General features: G+C 38.3%; 1 protein-coding gene across 7 annotated transcripts in view; it reads right to left on the reverse strand.

The window, feature by feature from the left end:
- MECOM (MDS1 and EVI1 complex locus) overlaps positions 1–21,309 on the reverse strand; it is a 62,641-nt gene extending 41,332 nt beyond the window's left edge. For 4 of the 7 annotated variants that reach the window (XM_039236553.1, XM_039236549.1, XM_039236548.1 and 1 more), the window contains exons 1-4: positions 21,284–21,309; positions 18,264–18,398; positions 6,325–6,427; positions 2,764–2,980 (exon numbers count right to left, since the gene is read on the reverse strand). In XM_039236553.1, the coding sequence (XP_039092484.1) occupies positions 2,764–2,980; positions 6,325–6,373 (266 nt within the window). In that variant the 5' untranslated portion in view covers positions 6,374–6,427; positions 18,264–18,398; positions 21,284–21,309. Of the gene's footprint in view, positions 1–2,763; positions 2,981–6,324; positions 6,428–18,263; positions 18,399–21,033; positions 21,061–21,283 lie in introns of those variants that run through there. The other 3 variants (XM_039236555.1, XM_039236552.1, XM_039236551.1) reach the window with 1 other exon arrangement.
- Positions 21,310–26,022: the final 4,713 nt, after the last annotated feature.

Below are 26,022 nucleotides of genomic sequence, written 5' to 3' on the forward strand. Positions count from 1 at the left end.
TAAGAGGGAGATATCATCAGCTGCACTTATTATTAACCTGAGTCAGGGACATCTTCCAAAATCATGGCACAAATTCATATACTTGCTGTCAGCCTCAGCAACCCCAGAAGGCATGCCATTTGATGACATGTATTCCAATATGTATGTCAAATCATAAACTCTGAAATCTAATGGGAGAGATAGGCCAGTACATTGAGTCTTATTCGTGTGCCCTTACTCCAAGGATATGATCGGGCTTCCAGAGAACAGTACATGGCATATGAGGAGAGAAAGATCTAGCAGCACAAGGAGAACTCTTCTTTCTTTCTTTCTTTCTTTCTTTCTTTCTTTCTTTCTTTCTTTCTTTCTTTCTTTCTTTCTTTCTTTCTTTCTTTCTTTCTTTCTGTCTCTTTCTCTCTCTCTCTCTCTCTCTCTCTCTCTTTCTCCCTCCCTCCCTCCCTTCCTTCCTTCTAATCTAGAATAAAATCCATATTGTTCCATGGAATTATCAGCTATCAGCTAATCAATGATAAAGAATCAAAAGGCAACTGGTTCTTATAAAACCAAATGTGTGTTTCTTTCACTGGATGCCAAACACAGGAGGCATCCAGTCAGCCATTAATGAGGCTTCACTCTTCATAGAACTTCATCCTATTTTGTAGAGCCTTGCCTAGCTTTCCAGGGTCTTTTCAATTTTTGCATATTCACCTTTGTTCCTTGCTCTTTGTTGTTTGTTCTTTTTTGGGAGGCAGGGGGTATTTTTCTCAACATTTGATAGAAAAGATACAGAACAATTATCATGTCAAAAAAGGATTTCTCATTTGTTTAAAGTGTAAAGCAACAACATAGGATCCAATAAAGGGGAAAATATTCAGGGAATGTAAGTTCTGCACATGACTAAATTATATAACCAAAAACACCACTCACATGGTTGACCTCAGGCTGCATGGTGACATTCTATATTCATCTGGCTGAGTTACCAAAAAGTAAGTTCTTAGGGTTCATCCAATACCAGATAAATAGGTTTCCTTATTGTTTCCCACCGAATGCTTGACTGAAGGAACCAAACTGACAGTTGGGTTTGGCATGAAGTAGAGTTGACTCAGCCTCAATCCCAGAGCCAGTAAGAATAAGAGTCTCTCTCTACCTAGGTGTCACCATACACTTCTAGTGGGAGGTAGGAATTACATTTTAGTGTCTAATCCGCCGTTTTTTGTTTTATAATGCTGTCCATTATTTTGATAGCAAAATTGAAAGAAATAATACAGAATCTCTGGCATCAGAGATACTGCTTTACAGTAATAAATACTTTCCTTACCCACAGGTATTTATTAGTCTCATTCTATTTTTTAATTTGGGCACAATTACATTTATGAGACATGCTCTGACTTTTTTTTATTACAAATTTAGGTTTTAGCAAACATTTATAACAAATTGATTCTCTATGTGGATTTATATTAAATGGTAAAGATGAGTTTGAAGGGTACTGGGCAAGCCCTTCTTTTCCCACAATGTTTTCTCTCTAAAAGCTAAATCAGGCCGGAATTTTCAAGCCTAGACGTTTATTCTTTTGACTCAGTCTCCTCAAGGAATGGGTTATCCTTGATGCTGACTGAAGTTATTTATCCATTAAAATCAATGACTACAATATGAAATCTTTTCCTGTAAGAAGTCTAGACAGAGAAGAGGATGCAGGACCATCAATGGAGGTGAAAAGGAGAGAGAAGAAGGGGAGACACTGAGGAAAGAAAGGGAACAACATGATAAAGTGAAATAGATGAAGTATCCAAGGTCAACCATGAGTAGTAATTCACACTCTTAAGGCCAGTTGATACACTACCATAGCCATTTAAATACACGGTTATGTTCATTTGAGGTTCTGATTATAAATTCCAAGGATCATTTCTGGACTTAAAAGCAAAGAAATAAATACAATTGTTAAAACTGTTTGTGGGCCAAGGCAAAAATCGTTAGGTAGAAGCAAACAGAAAACGTATTAGCTGCTTCTGTATCTCTGATCAGAAAAACTATTTTGAAACATAATAATCAATGTAGTTCTCAAAGGGTAGGCTCCAGGTTTGCTGTTTTCTTTAATAGAAGTAAAAAAAAAGTTCTTGAATGAAGTTCAAAAGCCTATAAAAAGTTATTATATTGCTGATACATGATTTTCACTTTGTTAAAAATAAGTATTAAAGAATAATTTCATTTAGATTATGTTTATTTTTTGCCTTTTGGGAAATAAAGCATTTGCTTCATTGGGCATGATTTTGTTATTCTTTTATATATGTGCAGCTTAGATAGTTGAAATTAAATCCATGGGTTACAGTGATCTATCAAAAGGTCATCGATCTTTCAGTAAGTGTATACCAGAACCAATCTTTTTTTTTTTTTTTAATCAACTAGGTGTTTCTGGAACCAGCTTTACTCTTTGACAAATGATTAGTTTAAATGGCATCAGTGTCATTCTAGCGTTCTTGATCCTTCCTCTAAGTCATAGTTTGTGCTGTAACATTACGCTTTCTTTCAGTTGCCGATAATACTGCTTAAATATAAACATACTATTTTCCATCTAGCATCAAAATAACTAATTCCAACTTGCTTGTGAACATTTTACAGATAAGAGTTTCCAGGGAAAACTGATTTATGAGCATGTCACTGACACACTTGTCAGGTTCATCACAGTTCCAAATTTCCCATCTGAATACATTCTGAAAACTCAGCAGAACTGCATTTTATTGGCAGAGGAAATAAACATGTCTCATAGTGCAACATGCCATTTCTAACCTTTGCAAATCAGGGAACACTTGGTCACATTCCTTACACTCCTGGATTGAGTGTATCTCTCGGAGATCGTTCTCACTTTCGAGCTTTTGTTGGAAGTCCTCTTCCACCATTGAAAATGCTGAGTGAGGGGTGCTGCAGGGGAACTTCTGGTGATCTGCTAGTTCCGCCTTGGACTCAAAGAGCTGGTCACAGTCTTCACAGCGATACTGCCGCTCTTCTGCGAAAATAATTCAGATGTTACCAGGACTGGGCGATCAGAAGTGTCACCACAAACCGGCAGTTTTAATTGAGTTATGAAAGACGTAATAGAAATCATTTAGTTGTTATTTCCACCACTTCAATTTTAATATGAATTAAAAGGAATACATATACAGGACAGAGCCTGGCACAATAGCATGCTGGCTGCGGCTACAGTACAGCCTTCTTACCAGATAAAACCTTATGGCTTAAACCCTTCTGGGGTTTGATATTCACATGACATTAAAAGTAATAATGACTCCTTACTGCGCACAATCTAGTCCCTCAACCCTGTTCACAGATTATTGATATTTCTCAAAACCCGATCATGAGAAATTATATGACACATTTTTAATTCCAACTTCAGATGAAGCTATTCAAGCTAAGAGAAGTTCAGAAACCAGTCAGGGACTAGAGAGCCAAGTGGTTGTGCCAGGATTTGAACCCATCTCTGTCTCATACACTTCTCACTGTGCCATGTTACCTGGAGGGCACGTGGGACACAGAGTCCCTCTCTGAGTCATGCTTACACCTGATTAGTATCAGTAAACTTGGATGTTTCATTACATTCATCATTACCACATAATGGGACATGGGATGTTTTTAGTACCCTTCTAGGCTAATTTATGTTACCTTAGGGTCAGCACTAATTGGCAGGGCCTTGTTAAACAGCCAACATATCATGAATTTGCCCTTTGAATCGGTAAGATAAATAAATGGTAACAGTGGCGACTAGAGATAAAAAGGTTATAAGGTGTCAGGCAGTGATGGTATTACACCTATTCTCTCCATCTGAAGAGCTTTTTGCCTGCTCATGAGGCCATACTATGCACAGATCACACACACACACAAACACACACACATACACACAATCACAGAAGGCTTGAAAACAACTCAGAATGCTGAAAAGACACCCCGAGCAGCATGATACACAATCCCTGTTTTATAGACCTACAGCCAGGACCCAGCTTTTCATTGACTGAATGTTTTTGAGGGAATATTTTAGTCACCAACAAATGTTAGGCATTTTGCTAGGGAAAGACTATATAAGAAACTCAAGGGGATACACATGTGAACAAATAGAAGGTGATATACTTTATGGCAGATACATGCGTAAGGCCTAAAGGAGCTCAGAGGAACATGTCTAATCCATCTAATCTGAAGGAGAAAGGCTCAGAAAAGGCTTTGTAATGAGCAAGCATCAGGCAGGGATGAGGGAGGATGTTCCAGGCAGTGGGAACAGCGTGGACCAATGATAAAGGCCAGGAAGAGCATGGCAGCTTGTGGAAAAGCAAAACTGTAGTAAAATAGGGCAGGTTGATAGGGTGCACATAGGGGACCAAAAGGAAGTGAAGTCGGAGAAGGTAGCATGTCCCTCAGGGATTTGGGGGATCCATGCTGAGAAAGGAACTGAAAGCCACTGAAAGTCACAAACCCTAAACATGGTGTGAGAGGCGAAAGAGAGGTCAAAACAGACACCACTCCTCTAATCCACTTAACAAAACTGGTTTCACTTCAACGAGACCAGTAACAGGGGGGCCAGAACAGTAAAGAAAGCAGCATGTTGATGTAATAGACTGTGTCAACTTTGGACCATAGAGGGTTAAGGAAGAAGGGGGCATTCTAAAATAAATCACCTCAGCTCTAAAAACAGATTTCTCGATGACATTAATCAGGTAATGGGGCCTTTTCCTAGAATCTGTTATACTATTCACAATATTTAAGATCTACATTTAGGATCTCACCAGCAGCCTGAACACAAACAGAATCTCCAAGCCACAGAATGGATGGGAAGGCCTAGGTTTTACAGACAGTAAGACCTCGGTTTGAAAGCCGACTCTCCCTCTTTCTAGTCATGTGGTCTTGGCCAACTTACCTAGCCTTAGGTAGCCTCAGTTTCTCTATCTGTATAACACAAATGACTCCTCTCTTACAGGATTGATCTATGTATATGACTAAATGAGGTAATAAATGGAGAGCATATAATATCTGGTATATAGTGTGTGTGTGTGTGTGTGTGTGTGTGTGTGTATGACACAATGAAAACAAAAAGCATCTGACGAGTTCAAGGGTGTTGTAAAGGAAGATAATCTATGAATGGTAGCCCTAAAAGAATAGTCATTTTTACTTAGGCTTTTTAGAATAGTAAGCTAATCACTCATACTTCTACAAATAATTGTTGGAAAACCTTTTTAGGTCTAACATTCCCCAGGGAAGGTTGCTTTGCACTAGAGAAAGTTCAGATTACGTTTCATATCCTATGCCTTCATGCCTCAGCTGTCCCAGACCCCATTGGGTAAGACTCCCTATTCAGGCGTAAGCTCTACCAGGTTGGTTGAGAACACCGGGTTTCTATGAAGAAAACAATTTCCAGAAGGTTCTCAAAAATATAACTGGTATAATCTACAAAGAGACAGAATGCAGCTCAGCCAAAGGAAAAAAATGTTCAAGTAAAGAGCTAGCCAAAACCGGTAGCTTCCTTCGCAAGAGCTACAGAGCGCAGAGGCTGAAGTTTTCCCGTCTGGAAGGCCAAAGGGATGGGAGGTGGCTCTGTCTCCACCTGTCAGCTAAGCTGGAGTGAGTAACCCTTCCCAGTGGCCCTTCCAACTCTAAAACATTCTAAAGACACCACTAGATTATGTTGAACTAAATCATGTTATATTAGGAGAAAGAAATAGGAAAGAGAAAGAAAAAAGTACTAAATTCTCATCCCAATGGTAGCACTTCAATACGGGTAGAATTTTCACTTGATCTGTCCTGTACACACATAACTAATAATTCTAATTCATTTGATTTAGAATAGGCCTCTGGCAAATACAAATTTCTCTGGCTGTAAAATTCCCTCATGTGTATTTTTCTCCCAAACCCCTTCCCCCAGCCCTCTCCCGTATTGACACACCAGCGAGGATTTTACTCAAATAGACATACTTTTCCCAGGAATAGAACATTAGACGGGAAGAAACATCCACTACACTTACGAAAGCCCAAACTGAGCTCCCTGAAATGACTTTTGTATAGGGAAAGGATTCTCACCATAGGCTAAGGTATCGACAAAAACGTTTAACAGTATGATATCTCAGTTGAAACACTCAGAATTCTTTTGGTCTCCACTTGAGGCAAGACCTCTACTTACTTGAACTTCACAGTAATATTAGCCAGACGTCGAGCCCAGGAAAGAACCACTCACAAGAGAAGGAGTTTTGTGAAAAGTGACATTGAAGAGCCAGGAAAACTGACAAATACCAAGTGTGATGGACCCATGGGGGATGGTCCATCACAGCAGCTGAATGAGGGCAAGGAGGATGGGGTGTGAACAGTACTAACCATGGATATCCGGAGCCATAGTTTCATGGGGATAGTCTTCACTCTTCATGAACAGCAGGAGCTCCTCTCCTGGTGCAATGTCTGTGACTACTCTATAAAATATCTTCAAGACACCAGAAAGGGTGGGGCGGGAAGAGAGAAAGAAGTGAATATTAAGAAAGGGCAAGCTATGCACTAATATCTGTACATTTTCTCAGAGCATAACAAAAATATTTCTTATTATTTTTGTCTAAAGAAGTGTGACTTCCTGTTTTAGGTCCTGGAAGTTAGCCTTCTGATGACCAATGGAAAGCTGCGATTCTCATGCCAGGTCACAAATGTTTCCCAAATCCTACCTCACCTATCAAGTTGTCTTAAGGCAAGGCTTAACATGTCGCATACACCTTTGTGTCATGGTTAGCAAAGAACTTTCCCTTCTCTGAACCACACACGTCCTCCCTCAGCATGTTCTCCAAAGCAGCACCTTCCCAACAAGGTGTTTTTAAGGGAATAAGTTGGAAGGACATGACATAAAGAACTGGTCTGTAGAGCACATCGTCAAAGGAGATTATTTTGTTTTTAAAAAACTTGATCCCTCTCTCACCAATCATCAGTACTCCCAGGTCCAGGCCTTGACCTCATGCCTCAGCTCCTGATTCCCACTCTCTGACTCATTCACCAGGGTGGTAGGGGGTGGTGCTTATTCCCCTGCTTTCTAGCAAAATTCTGAGGAGGAAAAAAGTCAAATAAATCTGTTAATGACTGCCTAAACTGCTGGAGGGCAAGTGTGGACCTATAATCTCCTAGAACTGCCTACTTTCCCCCCAACACCTTGGCCAGCTACACTGTGTGAACTTAGGCAAGCCATCGTCCAACTTACTTGTCCGGGCTCCAGGGTTTTTTCATTTAAATGCATTTAATTCACAAAAAAATACAAATATCTAATTCGTTACCTTATGCACCTGAAACTAAAGCAATGTTATATGACAATTACATCTCAATAAAAAAAAAATCACTTAATCATGAAACTGTTTAAGGTGCTTATTCATTTTATCACAAAAATGTTCTTAGTTTTTAAATTTTATTCTAAGATTATATGTTACATAACAATTCCATGACCAGGTAGAGGTTGTGGAAGAAAGAATGCGGTTACACAATTAACTGGTGAAAGTGAGACCAGTAACAGACACACACACACACACACACACACACACACACACACTACCAAAAGCAGCAACAAAGACAGTAAATAAACGATGGATTTGATTCTGCTCAGTCTCAATCCAATGGGGAGAAAACTCACATCACACAAATTACTAAGAACTATGAGAATATATTTTTAGAGGGCATTGCTTTAACTCTGCTGGTTTCTTACAGGATATTTGATATTTCAAACTGAGAAAAATTGAGTAGGTTAATATCTTATAAGATCAACAGAAATGTGCATAACTTTAATTGTATTTATCTATTTGTTTATCTTCTGAAAAGCAGAGGATATCAAATGTAAGCATGTGCCTCTTTATTCCAGTAGGTGGCTCTAAAGTCCAATTGTTTACTTTTTTCTATAAAAACATCACAGTAGAAAATTGTGCTAACTTCAAAAAATAACTCAATGAGCAGTGTTTTCTGTTTAGTTTCTTTCCTGTCAAAATAAAAGCATTCTTTTTCATTCAACAGTAATTTAACCAGGTGAAGTGGGTTTACGGAAAATAATTCCAAACATAAAATGTTCTAGAATATGACCTAAGATTCTTTATATCCACCCACAGATAGACTCGAGGCTATCTTAAGAAAATTATTCCATGCTATGTGCTATTTCTACAAAAACGAGTGAATTTTCAGTTTGTATCTTATTAACCCTAACCCTCACACTTCCCTGTTTCTGGCAGTACATTGAGAGGAACAGCCCTATTCAAAAAGTTATCAGATTGAAAAAAAAGTGATTGTGCATTTGCTTTGTTCCCCCTCAACCTTCCAGTTAAATGCTTATAAGTACCCTATTTCATTCTGGAGTTCTATTTCCCCTTAGAAAACAATGGACTTCTCTCAACAGTTTGAATCACCTCTTTTTTTGGCATCTCTCAAAGGTTTAACTTATTAGCTTCCTTTCCAACAACATGTTGACATTTGAATTGTGACATATTAGAACTTTTCGGTGGCTTCTCGGAAATAGTGAGGTTAAAGAGACAAAACCCTGCAAGACCGTAAAGCAGTGCAATTGTCTCTGTTGGGGATCGCTGCTTCGTTAGACATACATGGCAGGTCATTTTAAGAAAGTATCGTGATATCACCATTTCTTTGCAGTCCACTATTAATCATGTCTCGTTTAATTCCATTTTAGACTTACTCAATCCAATGTGAGCAGTCCAAGAAACAAAAGAAAATGATAGGTACATTGTAACTATATTTTATAGAGACAATTCTCTTCGCAGCGACATAGATCACTACTGTAATTTCCCTTTAAGTGTCCAGATTGTCATGTGAAGAATATTGAGTGCATAAAAAATAAAAGACACAGAAGAGTGTTGATGTTGGCTTTATTTACTGGAGGTAAAAGGTGACATTCCAGGCCATGAAAGGCAAGGCAAAGCAGAGTGGGTTTTAACTTCAGGGTGTTCTTTTCGATTTTAAGTGAATTTTTATGGTGCTCATGAAACTGAGGTTTGAAAAGAACTGGCAAGCGCCAGACGTAATGAGGGCAGATTCTGGGCACGCTTCCTCACATAGCAGTAAGAATGTGCCTCAAAGTCCCATCTACCACACCCTTACAATTCTAGTGCTTTCTTTCAAGGTGCTGCTACCACTTGCGATCCTCTTTATATCTCATCTCTCCGGATCTTAGATTGGGCAAAATTCTGTTTTTCCACCTATGATTACAATGGCCCCCATATCTAAGTTGAATACTCAAATCCAGAGCTGTCGACATCTAAAGTTAATTTATGTTCTAGCAATAATAATACACAGGCAGGCCTTTGAGAGAGGAGAGGAGTGGTTTAAACAAAAACATAGTGACAATTTGTTGCCTCCAAACAATTGTGTTGAGGAATGATGGAACGGAATCTTGGAGGAATCAAGCGTTTCGGAAATAAGATATCACATCTACACTTTTATGTTATAAAACAGGTCTTTCAGCAAATAAGATACAATAAATAACAGAAGTGACTTATGTAGCTTTTTTCCCACAGGTTTGTATATTAAGTATTCTTGGCCATGCTCCTAAAAAATAGAACCGTAACGTCTTTAAACCCAGTATATTCTCAAAATCTCGGCTCTATGGCAGTCCTATGAATTATACGTTATCTGAGTTACGTACCAGAAGCAGAGATCCTACCAATATAACCTCTCTGGTTTTTGTGTTGGAGAAAAATGGAAGGGAATCAATTACTCTGTTAAATTCCATAAAAGAAAAGATCTCTTCTCCCATCAGGGGGTTCTATGGAAAAAGTTATCTGGATCCAAAATAAAAATGTTCTGATCTGGGATTTTGTGATGAATTCAACTCAAGTACATAAAGAGGGACCCCAAAGACTCAAACACTTGAGAAAGTTCAAATTGATACAAAAGGGTTGTTGATTTATTATTTTGTTGTGTTCTCAAAATGGTTTATTACAGGGAAAAAAAACTCAGTTCTTCACAATATAAGTTGAAAGATAAGAGGAACAGGACCTTAGAGTATATGAAAATAGGAATATATAAAAATTCCATTCTTTTAAAAGTCATGATAAATATTTTTAAAATGTGTTAACTCCTCCAGAATTTTCTGTTTGGTAGCTAATACCAAATTCCAGAAACACAACATGTTATGACCATGACCTAAGTGTCCATACATTTGACACGTTTTAAAGTTAAGGTGTTTTTTCCATTTTATCATATAAAAACTTTAAGTTTCTCAATATCTTTGTGGGCTCTCTTTATATTTCCAAAGCTATATTTCCATCTTTTTAAGTCTGGATAAATATCTAGATCTCTGGATGCCTGAATTTATAAGAAGGAATATTTATAGTTAATATTTAGTAGATCATTTTGTACATTTTTTATTTTTTAAATTCGCTTAAATAGCATAGTAGTGAAATTTCTGAACATGTTTTTTTAATGCTAAGTCTTTCAAGTATTTGAAAATAAAACTTGAAATGCCCCAAATTGTTCACTTTTACTAGTGGTAAAATTCACAATTTAAGGCATACATGTAATACTACACATATATATAGGAATTACTCTAAACATAACTATTATACTTGATGTATTTTAATCAAACCTTGAAACAAATTCCAAATGCCAAAAGAATATCCATTTACTTAATGTTCAGAAGGCTAAGCTAGAGACAAAAGGCCATGATGATTGGATTTGATTTAACAAATTTTAGATTTCCAAAAGTATATTTTCATACAATGTTATATGTAAGTATATATGTGCCCAAGCACATATATTTTATATGTGATGTGTAAATGTGGCACAGTATACACCTTGGGGAAATTTTTAATTTGCATAAAATACAAATAATCTCATATTTTATGTATTAATATAAATAAATGTTTAACAGAATATGCTTAATTCGAATTATATATCATATAAGTGATATGTAATTATGTAGTATATTTTATATAGTACATTTTTTACAATGTACTACTCTACATACATACATAACACACGTACATACTCTACATACATACATAACATACGTTATGTAGAGTTATATATTATTTATAGTTGGAATTGGAATTCATCATATTTTGTTAAACATTTATCTTGTTATGTTATTTCAGTCCAAAAGCACAAGCACTAAAAGAGTATGGACGCTTATAGGCATTCCATTAGAAAAGTTAATAGACTATAAAAGACTTTAGACGAATTCTGTTTTATACTGTCAAGGCCTGTGTTCAACCTAATCCTCCATCAAATAGACAATGCTACTATTTGTATTTATAAATGGTAATAATATGGGTCCTTGTTTATTATCCTATAAAATAGAAAAATCTAGAATCTGTCAGACCAGACTTACAGTCTAGTTTGCTATGCTTGGATCAATTTAAAGTATTGTGCTTGTACTATTGAGACAGAAGAGAAATTCAGTGCATAGCGGGGGAAACAAAAAAAAAAAAAAAGAAAACACATCATTTACTTTTAAAAAGATGAACAAGGCCTCATTGTTATGAATCCCCGTTTATTTTTCCTGGTCAAGCACTGAAGTTTTATTTATGCTTAATAGACTGCATTTGGCATGTCTAAAAATGACACAAGTGTGAATTATGAATGACCTTCAACCTATTCAGGAAGTTGTAATAATTGAAATAATAGAGAAATATACTCCCTGCAGAATCTGTACTGAGAGACAACTTTTTCAGACTATTGCTGTCCTTCTTGCTTTGAAGTTGACAGTTGATTTCTTCCTCTTTCAGCTACCCAAATTCACCCTGACTGCTTTATTTTCTATAGCTTCATGCAATTCAGCAGTCAGAAGACTAGGAAAGGCTGAATAGAACTTTAACATTTGGAAGGTAGGTGGGAGGGGAGGAGGTGACAGTTTGCATATCTGAACAAAGTCAACATTAGATATGAACACATCTGTCAGCCTTGGTGCTGCAGAGAGTTCACATCAGGTCCACAAAGACAATGTGTGCATATGAGCTGGCTTTTGAAAACATAGTCTGGACGCCTGATCAACCCACAGCAGTGTGGGAAACTTTAATGTTCAAGAGGACAGGAGTAATGTCAAGTTTTTAGCCTCTAGAAGAAGGACTCTTATCATACTTTCTCGGCCATATTGGTAAGAGATACAAGAAGTGTCTTCAGGAGACCTAGAGATTGATGACAGAATGGAAAGATATTTGTCCAACAGAACAGATGCTTTATCATGGCCAAGTTCTACCAAAGCAAACCACCCATAGTTTCCTTCATTTCTCCAAAGAGGTGGCATATTTGTCTTTAGGATGCCAGTCTAAAGACTAAAAAGTATTTTGAGAAATAAAAGGTACTTTTATTGTACTTCATTGTTAACAACATGAAGAGAAAGCCAGGTATAACTTATCGGAATGACACATAACAGAGAACTGACCGTTGCTTTTAGTTTGTATACATAGATCAAATGATAAAGATCCACCTGCTATTATACCTGAAGCCCACAGTGTTCCCAGCCTGGAAGTCTTATAAATTTCAATTAAATGGCCTCTAAGGATCACTCTACAGACTCCACAAGAAATAGCCACTAGCCACGTGTCTTTAATGTGGCCATTTCATCTGATTCTATGAAAACTGGTCATTCTGCATGGTTTCAGAATGCCTGGGAAGAGTTCCATCATTACATGATGAGGAAGCTAAAGATCATCTTTGGGTTTTTTACCAGGCTGGAGGCTTTTCTCGTGTTCTTGACCAACATGTTTTCCTCCTTGATGGATTGTAATGCATTCTGATGACTATCTTTTTGGCACCGTTCCAGAAAGAGCGGAGTCTCCTATGGATGTGATGCTTTGAGATCCTCCTGAATGAAAGGTTTCCTATGCATGCAAACACTAATTACTCAAAATGTGTGCAGAATACTTCAGGTCATCCACTTACTGAACTTCTGTGATTTGTTAATCTTCATAAAATTCCTAGTCTGCGTGGCGTTATGGCTGTCTTGTGTCCTGAGTATCATTACACAAGGGAAACTTTTTCTGGGTGGAGGGAGGGCAGTGCTGTTTGTTTTATCATGTGAATATCAAATGGCAAACTATGTCTGAGACAGTTTCATCTTCGGATGAAGGAAGTAACTTATCAGCCAGACAACATCCCCCCGCCCAGAGTCAGCTTAGGCACCGTTCACAAGGCCAGTCTCTGGGTATTGCCAGCTGGCATTCATCTTAAAACAGCAGAGCATAACTTTGGTATAAAAGTGGAACTTGACTTAAAAGGAAAGTGAAGAAAATGCCCAAAGCCAATAATAATTTTAACATCAAAAGAAGTCATAGAAAATGTGGACAGAAATCCTTGTAAAGGAAGAGCAAATTAACAAATTACCTGACAGTTGACGCAAACAGTTTTAAAAAGTGGGAAGAGGTGAACAAATTACATTTTGCTTTTTACATAGCTGGTCTTCCCTGCTTTTTTGGTACAAATTACATTAATTGAATAATTCAGGAAAACGTTTTTTTCTCAGTAAAAAGCCAAAGAAAATAACTTGATAATTGAGCCCATAATAAGCTTGCAGTAATAGTACTGGTCTAGTGTCACAGCCATCTGATAGAAGCATTGACGTGGACCTAAGGAGAGAGGGAAAGTGGGTGTGCCAATCCAGCCATGATCGTCCTGGAAGCAGTTAAAACTTTATAAGGTAAAGCACAAACGAGAACAATGCCTGTTCCAACTGAAAACACTGTAGAATCTTGCTGCCGTTCATTAACCACAAGAGAGCTGGCAGAATCCCCTAAGTGAATGCTGACCTTGATTTCTCTGAGGGGCCCTCATTCTTCTATATCTTATTTCTTCAAAATATACATCAGGCATTGGATAATCTCTTATTGACACATTTCTTTTTATTCAAAGTGAACAGCAGACTTCTCTTATTCTACTTACTAAATACCAGCTGTCAAGGGCCTGTTTAAAAATGAAAGGACTTATCACCTTGTGTAAATGACAAGATTAATAATGTCCTGGGTTTCTGAGAACTTTATTCCAGTTATAGACCATGTTAAGGGCAGGCCAGGAGTTTGAATGAAACCCGTGTTCCTTTCTATGATCAGAATACACACATACATATAAAATGTTACCCCAAAGCACACACCCAGCTCATTCTAATTATCATGAGTGGAAAGCCAAGTCTTGAGTCTAAAAAGTCAGCTTACATGACTTGTGCCTTCATGACCTGTCTGATTACAACTAATATAGTTTCACCATAAAGGAGTAGAGGAAAACCTGTGTCCAAAGAGCTACTGCATAAGTGCCTCAAATTTATGAACATATCATAGATGAGAACTGGCCTTGTTTGAGGTGGATAGGGGTCTATGAGTCATCTTGTCTTTGATCAAGGTAAAGGTATAGAAATGTGGAGGTTTGAGGAAACTTATCAAAGGATGGAGGGAAAGGCAGAAGTGGGCTGAGACCAAATCTAAAGCAGTGTGCTAGCTCCACCCAGCAGAATGGTCTGTAAAGATATCTACAAGACATCAAAGGAAAGGACATCAAAATATCCAGAATAAAAAAGAAAGAAAACCTTAGCAAACCAACTAGATGTTTGCCTCCTTAACATTAGACACATGGGTGATTCTAGATGTAAAAGAAACTCAAAGTAATTAACTGTGTTCATGCTTCCTCTACGTATTTGGCCCTCCTGAGGATCTATTCTGGAAATAGCTGTCATTATCCAACTCTCTGCTTCTGATCCTACCCTGCTCTACCTCACAGTGCCAGCTCTTGCTCCTGAAAACAACCAGGGACAATTTCAGACTGGCAAAATGTAAAAATATTGAAGCATTGTCTGTCTCAATAAAAGCATCTAGCTAAATGTGGTCCCACAGCAGTGTGGCTATGTAACATTGTACACAAACTTTAAGGACTATAGGGAAAATAATTAGGACTTCAAGGATAAAAAACCTTGGATATTATAATAGATTTTCTATTTTATGACCTGAATGTGTTTGGAGCTTAACTGACTAGTGTCTTTAGTGTGGCCTTCTTCTATAAAGATAAATTACTATAGTTAATGTAATATTTTCAGGGAGCTGGTAAAGGATATCAGCCAGAAGCTGTAGCTACTTAGCAATTATGATTTAAGCACTCATACCAGTATTTTCATAACTCCTATCTCCAAAAACAGCACTGCAATAATTTTGAAAACATGAAGAGACATCTAAAAACAATAAGCTCGAGTCTTTCTAGGAAGCATTAAGAAAGAAAACTGTCACAAAGCTGACTCTGGCCTGGAAAAAAAAAAACAAACAACAACCCTGAAATAAAATAATTCACAGAAATCTACTCGAAAATTTAAATTCAGGAAAATCCCCTCAAATAAAATGCTTGTATACAGGTATTAGAAAAATGTTAATTGAATGGCCTTTGTTTTTATGAGATGAACCAGATTACACCCCTTTCCAACTTTGCTTGAAAATCAAAACCCATGCTGTTTCTAAGTACTTCTTCACCACCAAACAAATCAAATATGGGTTTTATCCAGTACACACGTTCTACCATCTCACTATCATCAACTGTATTATCATCTTAGCAAGAACATTCACTTTTATATCACTCCTCCACATCATTATAAAACTGATCCAAATTGACTAAGCTTGATCTTTAATGTCAGAATTTCTAAAAATATCTACCTTTGCAAAAATAAACTATAACTCATACACCTTTGTTTTGTCCTGGGCCATCTTTTCCCTTCCTTATTAGATACCATAATTATTCCCATGACTAGGCTATAGTGGAAAGATCCATCTGACATTCTTCCTATTTAGACTCCTGAACTTATACCTGTCATGGTATTAAAATTCATTTAAAAAATTTGAGTTCTATCTCAGAATTGGAGCGAAGAGAAATATTTTTTTTTATAATTTCTTGAGAGTGTTTCATTTACTTTTGCGTCGTGCAGGTGAGTTGATGTTGCTTGTGTTTAATAATTACCCCTGATCCAGTGTCTCTCTTTATGGACCTTAAATATATCTCACACAATGGGAGTGTTCCTTATGTGATGAGTTGACTTGCTTACCACTTGGCAGCTCTTACTCCTCATGGAAAAGAGAGCGAAAAAATAGACCTACAGAATCTCTTTAGTCAGCTCTTTTTTTCACTGTACCTAGTCCAGCATTCACATTTCAAAGCTGTCCGAAATCGCAGTCTTAATTAACTTTTAGAACTATGCATACAAGCTTATAAGATGAATACGTTTATAACTTATGCATACATTATTTGAGTATCTATTCTCTTTTGTCTTGTCAACTGGGCTAAGCAGGATTGTATGCCTATACTGCCTATCACACAAATCTGACTTTTACCTCTGGCTTTCCTGTCTCCTTGTTTATGGGTGAACTTACTTGACCATGTAATGTCAATTTCACAATGATGTTATTTGATATGCAGTCTGTTACCATCTTAGATTTCTGCCAGCATAACACACATATTTAAAATGAATGCTTACAGAAATAATAGGTATGTGTCTAATATTGACCTTTTATGTTTTTCCTGATTAACTATTTTCCTTGATTCTTCCATTAAAATAAGTAAACATGCTATTCATTATGGTATGAAACCAGCATATTTTCTTTGGAAAGCAATCTATTTTACAACATGTACCTCAAAGGTAACTGTGTTAAAATATAAATGCCTACCCTAATCAGCAAGCTAATTCACAGTCAGCAATAGGAAAACAGTTTCGCTTTTTTAATGTAATTAAGATTCCCAATGATGAGTGCATTTACTATAAAATAGTAGACACATAAATGTTAAATGAAAAAAATGTAGTGGCCACGAGTCCCATTCTTACACCATTCTTTCACTGATCCTACAACAGTTTGATCTGCCCAGGGAGATAGCTCCTATTGTCAGGAAATATGGATAGCAAATAATTATTATGATATAATTACATTATTTCATCTTACAGCTCCCTTTTGAGGTCCATCAGCTCCTTTCTTTTAAGAAACATAGCCTGAAAAAAGCATTCATTTATAGAACATCTATGTGTTTCCCACATCTACAAATAGCATGTGCTCAAAAAGTGCTGTTGTTGATGTGACAGTGACTCATATGACAAACTTGGGATATTTTCTGCCCCCAATCAATAGCTAATTTAATGATGTTTTCCTTTGTCAATAATGCTTCTTGTTTTCTTACAGCAAAAACAAAAAAAAAAAGCCCAATTGACTGGTTTATTATTTTTGAAATCTGTTGAAGATTTTTAAATGATTCCCATTTAAACCTAATTTTACAATTTACTACCTAATAGAGTTTAGTCAGTAAAAATTATCTGGTAGCTGGTAAAATGCCAAAGCATAATCTCATAATGATGATTGAAACAGAGTCTTAGACCATATGATGCTAGCATTACTTAACAGCTTTCAACTGGAAACATCTAATTTAAACTTTTCCTTTTCTTGGTGGTGATTTTCACAATAAATTTGCCAAACAACTATTTTAATATGGTCTTTGAAACATATATAATTTAGGCAACCATTGGGTTAAAAGAAATAAATGATGGGTGACATAATTAAAATCCTAAACCAGCAGTTTTTATAAAACAAAAAATTAACAGGCTAAACCTCTTGTTGTTTTAGGTATTGTCATACTAAGTTACAAGATTCATAACCTAACTTTATTGAGTGCAAAATATGCTTCATGATATTTCCATGATCTTATTTCATAGCTATTGTTATTACAGTTCACCTCACTACATGGGCCTCCATAAAGCAATTTCCAGCAGTGATATTTTTCTAGTTTTCACATATACAAAAAACTATTTTGATTAATCTAAAAGTGTTACTCCTTTATAATCAGGCAAGTCAATATAAAATGCATAGTGAGATGAGTCCACATATAGGTCATCCATATATATCTACCTACTACTTCAAGTAAGATATATATGATATTTCAAGTGTATCACTTCCAATTTCTGCACAAATTCATAAAGTGTTCTTGAGTATCGCAATACTTTCTATGAATGTTTCCTTATTATGGTGGTAAAGAAACAAAGGTAAAGAATATCTAGCAATAAATAGTGCTCAGTGTTTAAATCATCCAATCACACTCGGAAAACTAAAACATTTATGAAGTTTACTGTTACAAAGTGAGTAAAGCACCCAAAAAAGTAGCACTGAAAGAAAACAGTGCTGCAAATAACTTTATTCTGCATCTTACTTATATTTGTGCATTACCTTTCACCCTATCAACAAACAGGCCACAAGGGTCTCCTGTAGCTCACTGTTATTTTTATTCTTCAGGCTTCACTGATACTTTAGTGCTTTCAAAGAAAAGACAAGAAAATCTTTACAACGTACCTGGTCATTTATCTGGCATGCAACGAGGTTGTGCTGATCATAACAGCCAGCGAACCTGATGTACTTGAGCCAGCTTCCTACATCTGGTTGACTAGCATCTACGCAGAACTTCACATTGCAAAACTCATCTAAAATCTGGAAGGAAGAAGATGAGAACAATCAGTTTCCACATCAGTTCATTCATTAGAATAGTTAATTGCTTGAAAATATTTCACTCGTGTGTAGTCCTCCTTTAGATCCTTTTTAAAAAAGTCAGACAGTATGCATATTAATAAAGGAGGTATGATAATAAATTATCTTAGAAGCGGCAATGTACTGTTTTTTAAAGGAAAAAAGCGGTTGTAAATTATTGCAAAAACTGATCAATTGATTTCAAAAAAATCCTTGTTTTCCTTGTTATGCATGAATGAGTGCTATTGACTTAGTCCTATTCAATGTGATTTTTCTAAAAAGTAATATTGAATAGCACATACTAACATAGTATTTCTAAACTAAGTAGTCAATGTTTTAGGTTCAGATTGTCTTCCCATGAAAGTGTATACTTTCACATTTTTGTCCTTTAAACTAATTCAATTAAAAAACTTTAAATACTATTAAATTTCTTTTCACTCTCTATTTCACTACCATGAAACAATTAAATCACACCCTTAATTGAAAAAGATAAGAAGATTTGTCCAGTAGATATTTCTGACAAAACTTAAGAAAAACAAATGAAAACAAACGATTGATACACACTCATGCAAAATATGGCAACCTAATGTTTTAGTTAACACATGCCAATGCATGTTTCAATTTTATGTTTAGTAAGCAAAATAACAAAACTGGCTTGTGGACAAGTAAAATATATATCATAATACTGTAATAAATTGCCATCATTAAATATGCTTGTGTATTGGTATTTTTCATGAGATTTTTACATTTGGCCTATCCTGAATATTAATCATTACTTAGGACACCTATTAAACAAAAATTGAAATGGGAAACGTCCATTTTGAGGTTTTGCATACTTAAACAAAGCTTTTCCGATTCACTGGCGGCAATAATGTTTTAAACATCAATATTAAAAGCTGGAGAGTCTCTACCTAATACCAAGTGACTAGAAAAGCTGGTAATGTTAATGTCAATCAGTTAATGCAAACTTGAGGAAGTTTCCTATCACAGACTAAGTAAGACACTCTAGAATGAAAAATCATTAAATAACTCCCAGAGAACCTTGCTGTATCCACACCTATCTAAAAGTAAAAACTAAACTCTTGGGTATATAGACCAAGAGCAATCTTGCATAGAATTCAGGTAATCACCTAGTTGCAGATTCAACTCATTAACTCACCACAAACTTCAAGAAGAAGCCCAGGGCTCTGAGAGCTCTAGTCAACAGGCATTATGAATAAGTCTTTGGCCATGAGGCAATTAAAGGGCAATAAGTAGTCCCACAATTTAAAAAAGAAAAATCAAAACAGAAGATAGGGATAGTAATTGCTACACACACATACAGACACACACACACACATGTCTTTTTCAAGACACCTCTTCACACTCACAACAGCAAGTCTACACTAAATACCCTCTCTAGTGAGAAAGACAGATGTTAACAATTTCTTATTTTTAAAATTACAAACTTTAACTTGTTTTCTTCAACTCTCAATGCTGATTAACTCAAATGGCAACTTGAGATACCCCTCCCAGATGTCTACGAGGAGCATAAATAACAATAGCAATACACATTTTAAAATAGTAAAAAGTTGGGATTTTTGTTTTGTTAGTTTTTTTGGCTTGTTTGGTTTCTGGTATTTGTTTTCTTGACCAGCAAAAACAAAAAGGCAGTTCGACTGACACACGAGAGAAATATTTAGTGAAGGAAATAGGGTGAAGTCAGTGAAATGCAACACCAGTTTCATTTCACATTTGCAGAAATAGGTGGAAAACTTGTTAATTTCAAAGTCAAGCATCATCTATCCCCTTAGCTTTCCAGCATTCCCTTTTGCTGGGGGGGGGGGGGGGGCGGGGGGGGGGGCAGGGAGTTAAGTATTGCATATACTGCACATAAAAATTCTAGGTGTAATTTTATTCCGTGTTAACATTATTGCCATTGCCACTGTCAACAGTGAAATTAATTTAAAAACAGGTTCATTTCCAAAGAATGTCTTTTTACATATATGTTACATGATTATTCAAATATTTCACCAACATATTAACTTTCTTACTCGGAATATTCTTGCCCCAAGACAAAAACTGAACTTTCTCCAGAAACGTTTCCCCGGTGGGTGAATTATTCACTTTTGATTTGCTAGCAGAAGTGCATTTGTCTCCCAAATGTCTTAATCGTCTCAGAAATCTCGAATAAAATAAAGTAACAACACATCTTCTGTCATTTCATCTAACACACTCCTGTGTTTTTAAAAGCTGTCAAGTTCCAAAGATAGCTTAAAAAAAAAAAAGAAGAAGAATTCCCTTTAGGTGGACTTTAGAGAAAGGCCCTTTCAAAAACCAACAGCAATAGGAAAGAAAAAAAAAATCCCTACATTCTAGCCAAAGGGTCCGAATGTGACTCTCTTGCGAAGCAGCACACGATGTTGGACAGCAAAGCTGTTACTTGGCAAGGTGGAACTCAGCCGAAAGCGGCTCCAAAGTCGCGTGGCCGGTGCCAGGAATTCAGATTTTGGCAACCCCACCTTCTGCGTCCCTGATACCGACGGACAGACACACGGAGGGAGGGGAAGTAGGAGACGAGCGGGAGGAAAAAAGGCCGACAGCCGGCAAAGAGACCCACCGAAGGCCGGACGACCCACCCCGGAGACGCATCCAGACCGCACCGTCAGGAGGAACAAGGAAATCGCCAGTCCCAGCGACGTAGATAAGCAGCAAGGCTCCGCGAGACTGCGGGCAAGTAGGAAAAGAAGGCTGGGGTGGGGGTGGGGGGTGGGGGTGCCCCGGAGAAGAGGTGCCAAGGCAGGAAAGTGTCCGAAGTTACAAACTATGCACATCGCCAAGACTTTTTTTTTTAAAGTGAGTTCTCTTACCTTAAGATTTCTATGGCCTCAACTCAGCAATAAAAGGCAATCACAGAAGAATTAAAACAAAATAATAATCAGCAGCCCCCAGCTTTCCTGCACGAAAATCCTTTCAAACGATCCCGAACCACATTTCGGGATATTTAAAAAAAAAAAAAAAAAAAAAAAGGAAAAAAAGAAAAGAAAGAAAAAGGAAAAAAAAAGAAAGCCTCGCGTCTCGATTTCCGAATAGGTCTCTGATAACTTTGTCCGTCTCTAGGATCTGCTCGCCAGGACCACGCGTTTCAGATTTATTGTCCGCCAACAGTGTATTTTTAAGACCAGAAATGAAGTCTCCTTTCGTCTGGGTGACCCGGGTTTGGTGTGTTTGGGCTTTTTTTTTCCCCCTTCCTAAATGAGCTCGGAGCTATTCCTTCTGGTTCACATCACCTCCCTCTTTTCTCACTTTCTCTTGCTCTTATCAGCCCGATGTGTAATGAAAGTTATCTGAAACCCACTAAAACTTCTTCCACTTCTTTCTCTCAGTTCCAAGGGGGGGGAAAACAGGCAGGAGGGGGAGAGTTTGAAAAGGTGGGGGGCCTGGGGAGGAGAGGGGAGCTCTAGCCCCCTTTCAGATCCTCCGCAGCGCCTTCCCCAGTCCTAGACCCTCACGGGATCGTCCCCTTTCGCAACTCCAAGCGCAGCCGCCGGGTTTCTATTTCATGAACTGTCTCTTTAAAGAAGATCTGCTCGGCCATCCAGAAAGAACCCGGGGAGAGGGAGAAAGGGAGCTATCTCCCGCCGCCCAGAGTGTCGGAAGCCAGACGGGGCTCCTCTTTCAGTAAATTTTTAAAGTGACAGCAGCCTCCTCTGGCGGGAGAGGTCACAAAAAGGTCGCCAAGACCCAAGTCCTATAGGGACAGACTGATTATGGATACACCATCCCCCTTAAGCATGTAGATTTCTCCGGGTAAACAACCAATGGGGAGATCTCGCCGGGCAGGATTTCTTTCCCTAGGGAAATGTCCTCTGTTTAGGTGTCCTGAAAGCACAAGTGTAAGTGTGTGTGTGTGTGTGTGTGTGTGTGTGTGTGTGTGTGTGTTGGAGATGGGGGATGGGAGTGATCCGGTGGAGAAGTGGAGAAGTGCTTGGGGTGGGGGTGGGGGGGTGAGGGTGTGTGCACCAAGCCTGGGGGTGGGGCGCTGGAGGGGGCTAGAATGAGACCGGGGTTTAGGGTGAAGAGACGCTGGCTCATGCTAAACCTAGTAATTAGTTTAGAAATTCTCAGAAAACAGCAGCCTAACAGTGAAAGTTGACATGTCCATTTCCAGTTTTCTGCTAAGCATCTTTTTAAATGATTATTATTGAAATTCACACGGTTCCCTTTATTATTATAGCTGGGTCAGCTGAAGAGCATGCTTTTTCAAATCATATTTGTCTTAAAAAAGTAATTTAAAAATCTAAAACATTTTTTGCCCATAATCTGCCCAAATAGCGTATTAAGGTCTTGGAGAGATTGACAATTGTCTGGTGAGTTTTTGCCATATTCTGTAACGCGTTCATTAAAACACCATGAACGGCCAAAAGTGGAATTAAGCAGTTTGACAACTCAGGTTATTTTTAAAGTTTTAACATTATAAATACTGCTTTGGGGGATCAGTACTGTACCGTGATTAATAACTTTCTAATATAAATGGTCACTTTTTATCAAAACATTTCAGAAACAGCACTGGAAGAAAGAATATAGGAATGCGTGACAAAATAAAAGAGTCTACGGATTTACCTAGAGCCAACCTTTGAAAACTTAGTAAAACCCACCGGTTAAATGGAAATAAAGTATTTTTTTATCACAAAATTCCATTCATAAAAACAAATGAACAACTCCAACTTCTCAACTCAACAATGGAAAGTTAAGCAAAGTAAGCCAGTCGAGGGACCCTTGCGGGGGAGGGGTGGAGAGAAAGGCTGTGGAAAGTGCGCTTATGTTAAACTTTATCAGCGAACGGGGCAACGCCAAGTCCCCTTTTTGTTTTCTCCAAGTGCAAATAGACGTGTAAATCTAGTAGATGTATATTTCCCCAAAATGCTGATTTAAAAAACAAAAATAGTAACAAAGGGGAGGGATGTGGGGGAGAGAAAATGACAAGAGGTGGTGACTAATTCGTTTCGGTGGCCTGTTATCTGTGACATTGAACTGTTATTTCAGATAATGGCCATTGTTTGAGGAAAAATCGCACAGCAGTGGTAGGTAGAACAGGAAAAATCCTTTGTAAATAACCTAAAACCCGGTCAGATATTCCCATAGAGTTCGGCGCTTGAGAACCTTTAAGAGCCCCCGGTTTGCTGCCATTGATTTCCTGCCCTTCCTCAACTTGCCCATTGTCGGAGCCCTTTTTTTTTTTTTTTTTTAATTTAGCCATAAATTGGACCGGCTCGAGCTATGAGCTGTTCTATTTTCTTCCTGTCAGGATGAGGGATTTGTTTTATGATGCATTGTGTATTAAATACAAGTAATCTGGGGAACCGATTGCTTCAGACAGTGCGGCCTGATCAGGGGGTCTGAGAGCTGAGCGCCCCAATCCCCCGCCCCAGCCCCGCGGCCCCCGCCACCTTGCCCTTTACAAAGCGGCTCTGAAAAGGAGGAAACGTCGGTGGGTAAACAAAAGGTCGGGTAGAATCAGTGGCAGGTTCTGGCTAAATTAGGATTTCGTGGAAAGGGCCTCGGAGTTTTTTCCCTTATATTGGGTTCGGGTGGGGGAGGCGGGGCGACTTTCAAGGGTCTGGGTACTTGCAGGTGCGGCAGGAGGCCGGTAGATGGCGTTGCGCCCCGAATTAAGGCGCTGCGGCGCGGCTGCGGCTTCAACCACCCAGGTGAACCCCTGCCGCCCGCCGGGCGCCAGCCTCCGGCTTTGCCCGGAGCCCCGCGCGCCGGCCCGCGCTCCCCGAGCTTCTGGCCGAGTGCACCCTGCAGGCAAGAACCGCGGACACCGGCCTGAGCTAGGACTAGTTCCACGGAGGAAATCCTCTTCTCCAAACAGAGCCAAAAGTGTTAACGCCTTCTCTCTGGAACCTTGGAAGATTTATCTAGAGAGATGGGGGATTATTTAGCCTCATCATTATTTTATCAATATCATCATCATCAGTCTTGCTGTCTACTGAATTACTAGTGAGAAAGACTAAAGGAAATCATCAGAAGGAGCCGGGCGAACACGAAATAGCAATCTCTCCTCCCTCGCTCTCGCTCCCCCCACCCTTCGCTCCCGCGTCCGGCTCTCTCCCTCCCTCGCACCCCGCCCCCTCTCTTTTTTGATTATATAATAACTTCGCGGAAAGACAGAGTCACCCCACTTTTTTCCCCCCCGACGACGCAGCTTGACGTTTAAAAGTAGGGTCTTGAAATCCCAGAGTAGTTCGATGGGCCTTGTTTCTCATGAAAGGAGCTCCTTGCTATTTCAATACTAATCCTTGAGGAGAAGACCCTGACCCACCTCCTCCCATCAGAAGTGAAACGGAAGAGGAGACCGAGCACTGGAGAAAAAAGGTTGTTGCACGGGGCTTGTTTTTCCCCTCTGGTTAACTTGCTTTCCCTCAGGAGGTTTCTAAAACAATAAATAAATACAAGGAGCCAAATACCACCACCAATTCCCTTTATTCCTTGGGATTTCGGATGAAATCTGTTTACAGTAGTTCCCAGTTACAAATTAATCTGCAAAAGCCGCTGTCTGCTCAGCAGTAATCAGTAACATGCCTGTTCTGCAGTGTTTAGCGCTGCCCTTGAAATGGGCTATTAAAAATAATGGTTTTACTATAATCTCAAACCAACTTTAATTTGCAAACATGTATCAGGACAAATGGTCTAAATATGAAGGGGATGGAATGGAAGAACATACTATAACAAATGTATAGCTCTGGAGAAAGCAGAAGATAGAGTGATTCATCGCCACTGTTTAAAAAGAGAATTCTACTTTAAAAACATTTTTTCCAGAAGGAATTGTTTTTTTTTCTGTCCCATTCGGTTAATTGTTGTTTACCAGGAAAAAGGCATTGGAAAATATGAGGTTTGAGTGTGAGCTGATAGATTTTCTGGGAGCCGTAAAGATCCCCCTTTGGCTGATGGCAGGGCTGGGGTGGGAGAGGTTAATGTGTTTTCTTCCTGGTTTGAAAAGGGCATAAACCCTCCTCAGGCCCCTTCCTTCCTCCCCCATCTGTGTGGATTGCAGAATCTTTAAAAGGCTCAAAGATTTCCAATAAGGCCACTGGCTCTGCCTTCATTGTGTAACTGTTTATTTAAAATAAGTCAATATATTAGTTAAAGCAGTAAGAAGTTAGTGCTTCAGTATTCAAGTGATTCCCACAAGACTGTAAGCTGATGCCTCTTTTAAGCCTTCAACTTCATGGTTGTCCCAGAAGTAAAAGTTCTGCTAATGGAGACCCTATGGGCATGGTACATTCCAGCACATCATTAAAGGAAAGAAAAGCAGTCCAGCCAAAGCCAGATGAAATGACTGCACTGTCCACTTTTAATAGGCTTCCTGTGGACAAACAGCCCTGTAACACTCTGCAGAGGACAATATTTAAAAACAAGACAACTTGCTGGCAGTTTTCAATACCATAAAGTTAATAAAGTATGTTCCCATTCACCCTGACATTATGTTTTTAGTTTATAGAGGAAGGCACTTTATAACCTCAGCCTAAGTAGACTTCCCTTAATTCCACAGCTTTGGGTTTCTTGAGGTGGCTAAATATACACTGAACTTCAAGCCTGACAT

This window comes from Hyaena hyaena, unplaced genomic scaffold (genome assembly GCF_003009895.1).
Source record: "Hyaena hyaena isolate Hyena2069 unplaced genomic scaffold, ASM300989v1 scaffold_112, whole genome shotgun sequence".
NCBI classification, from domain to species: domain Eukaryota; kingdom Metazoa; phylum Chordata; class Mammalia; order Carnivora; family Hyaenidae; genus Hyaena; species Hyaena hyaena.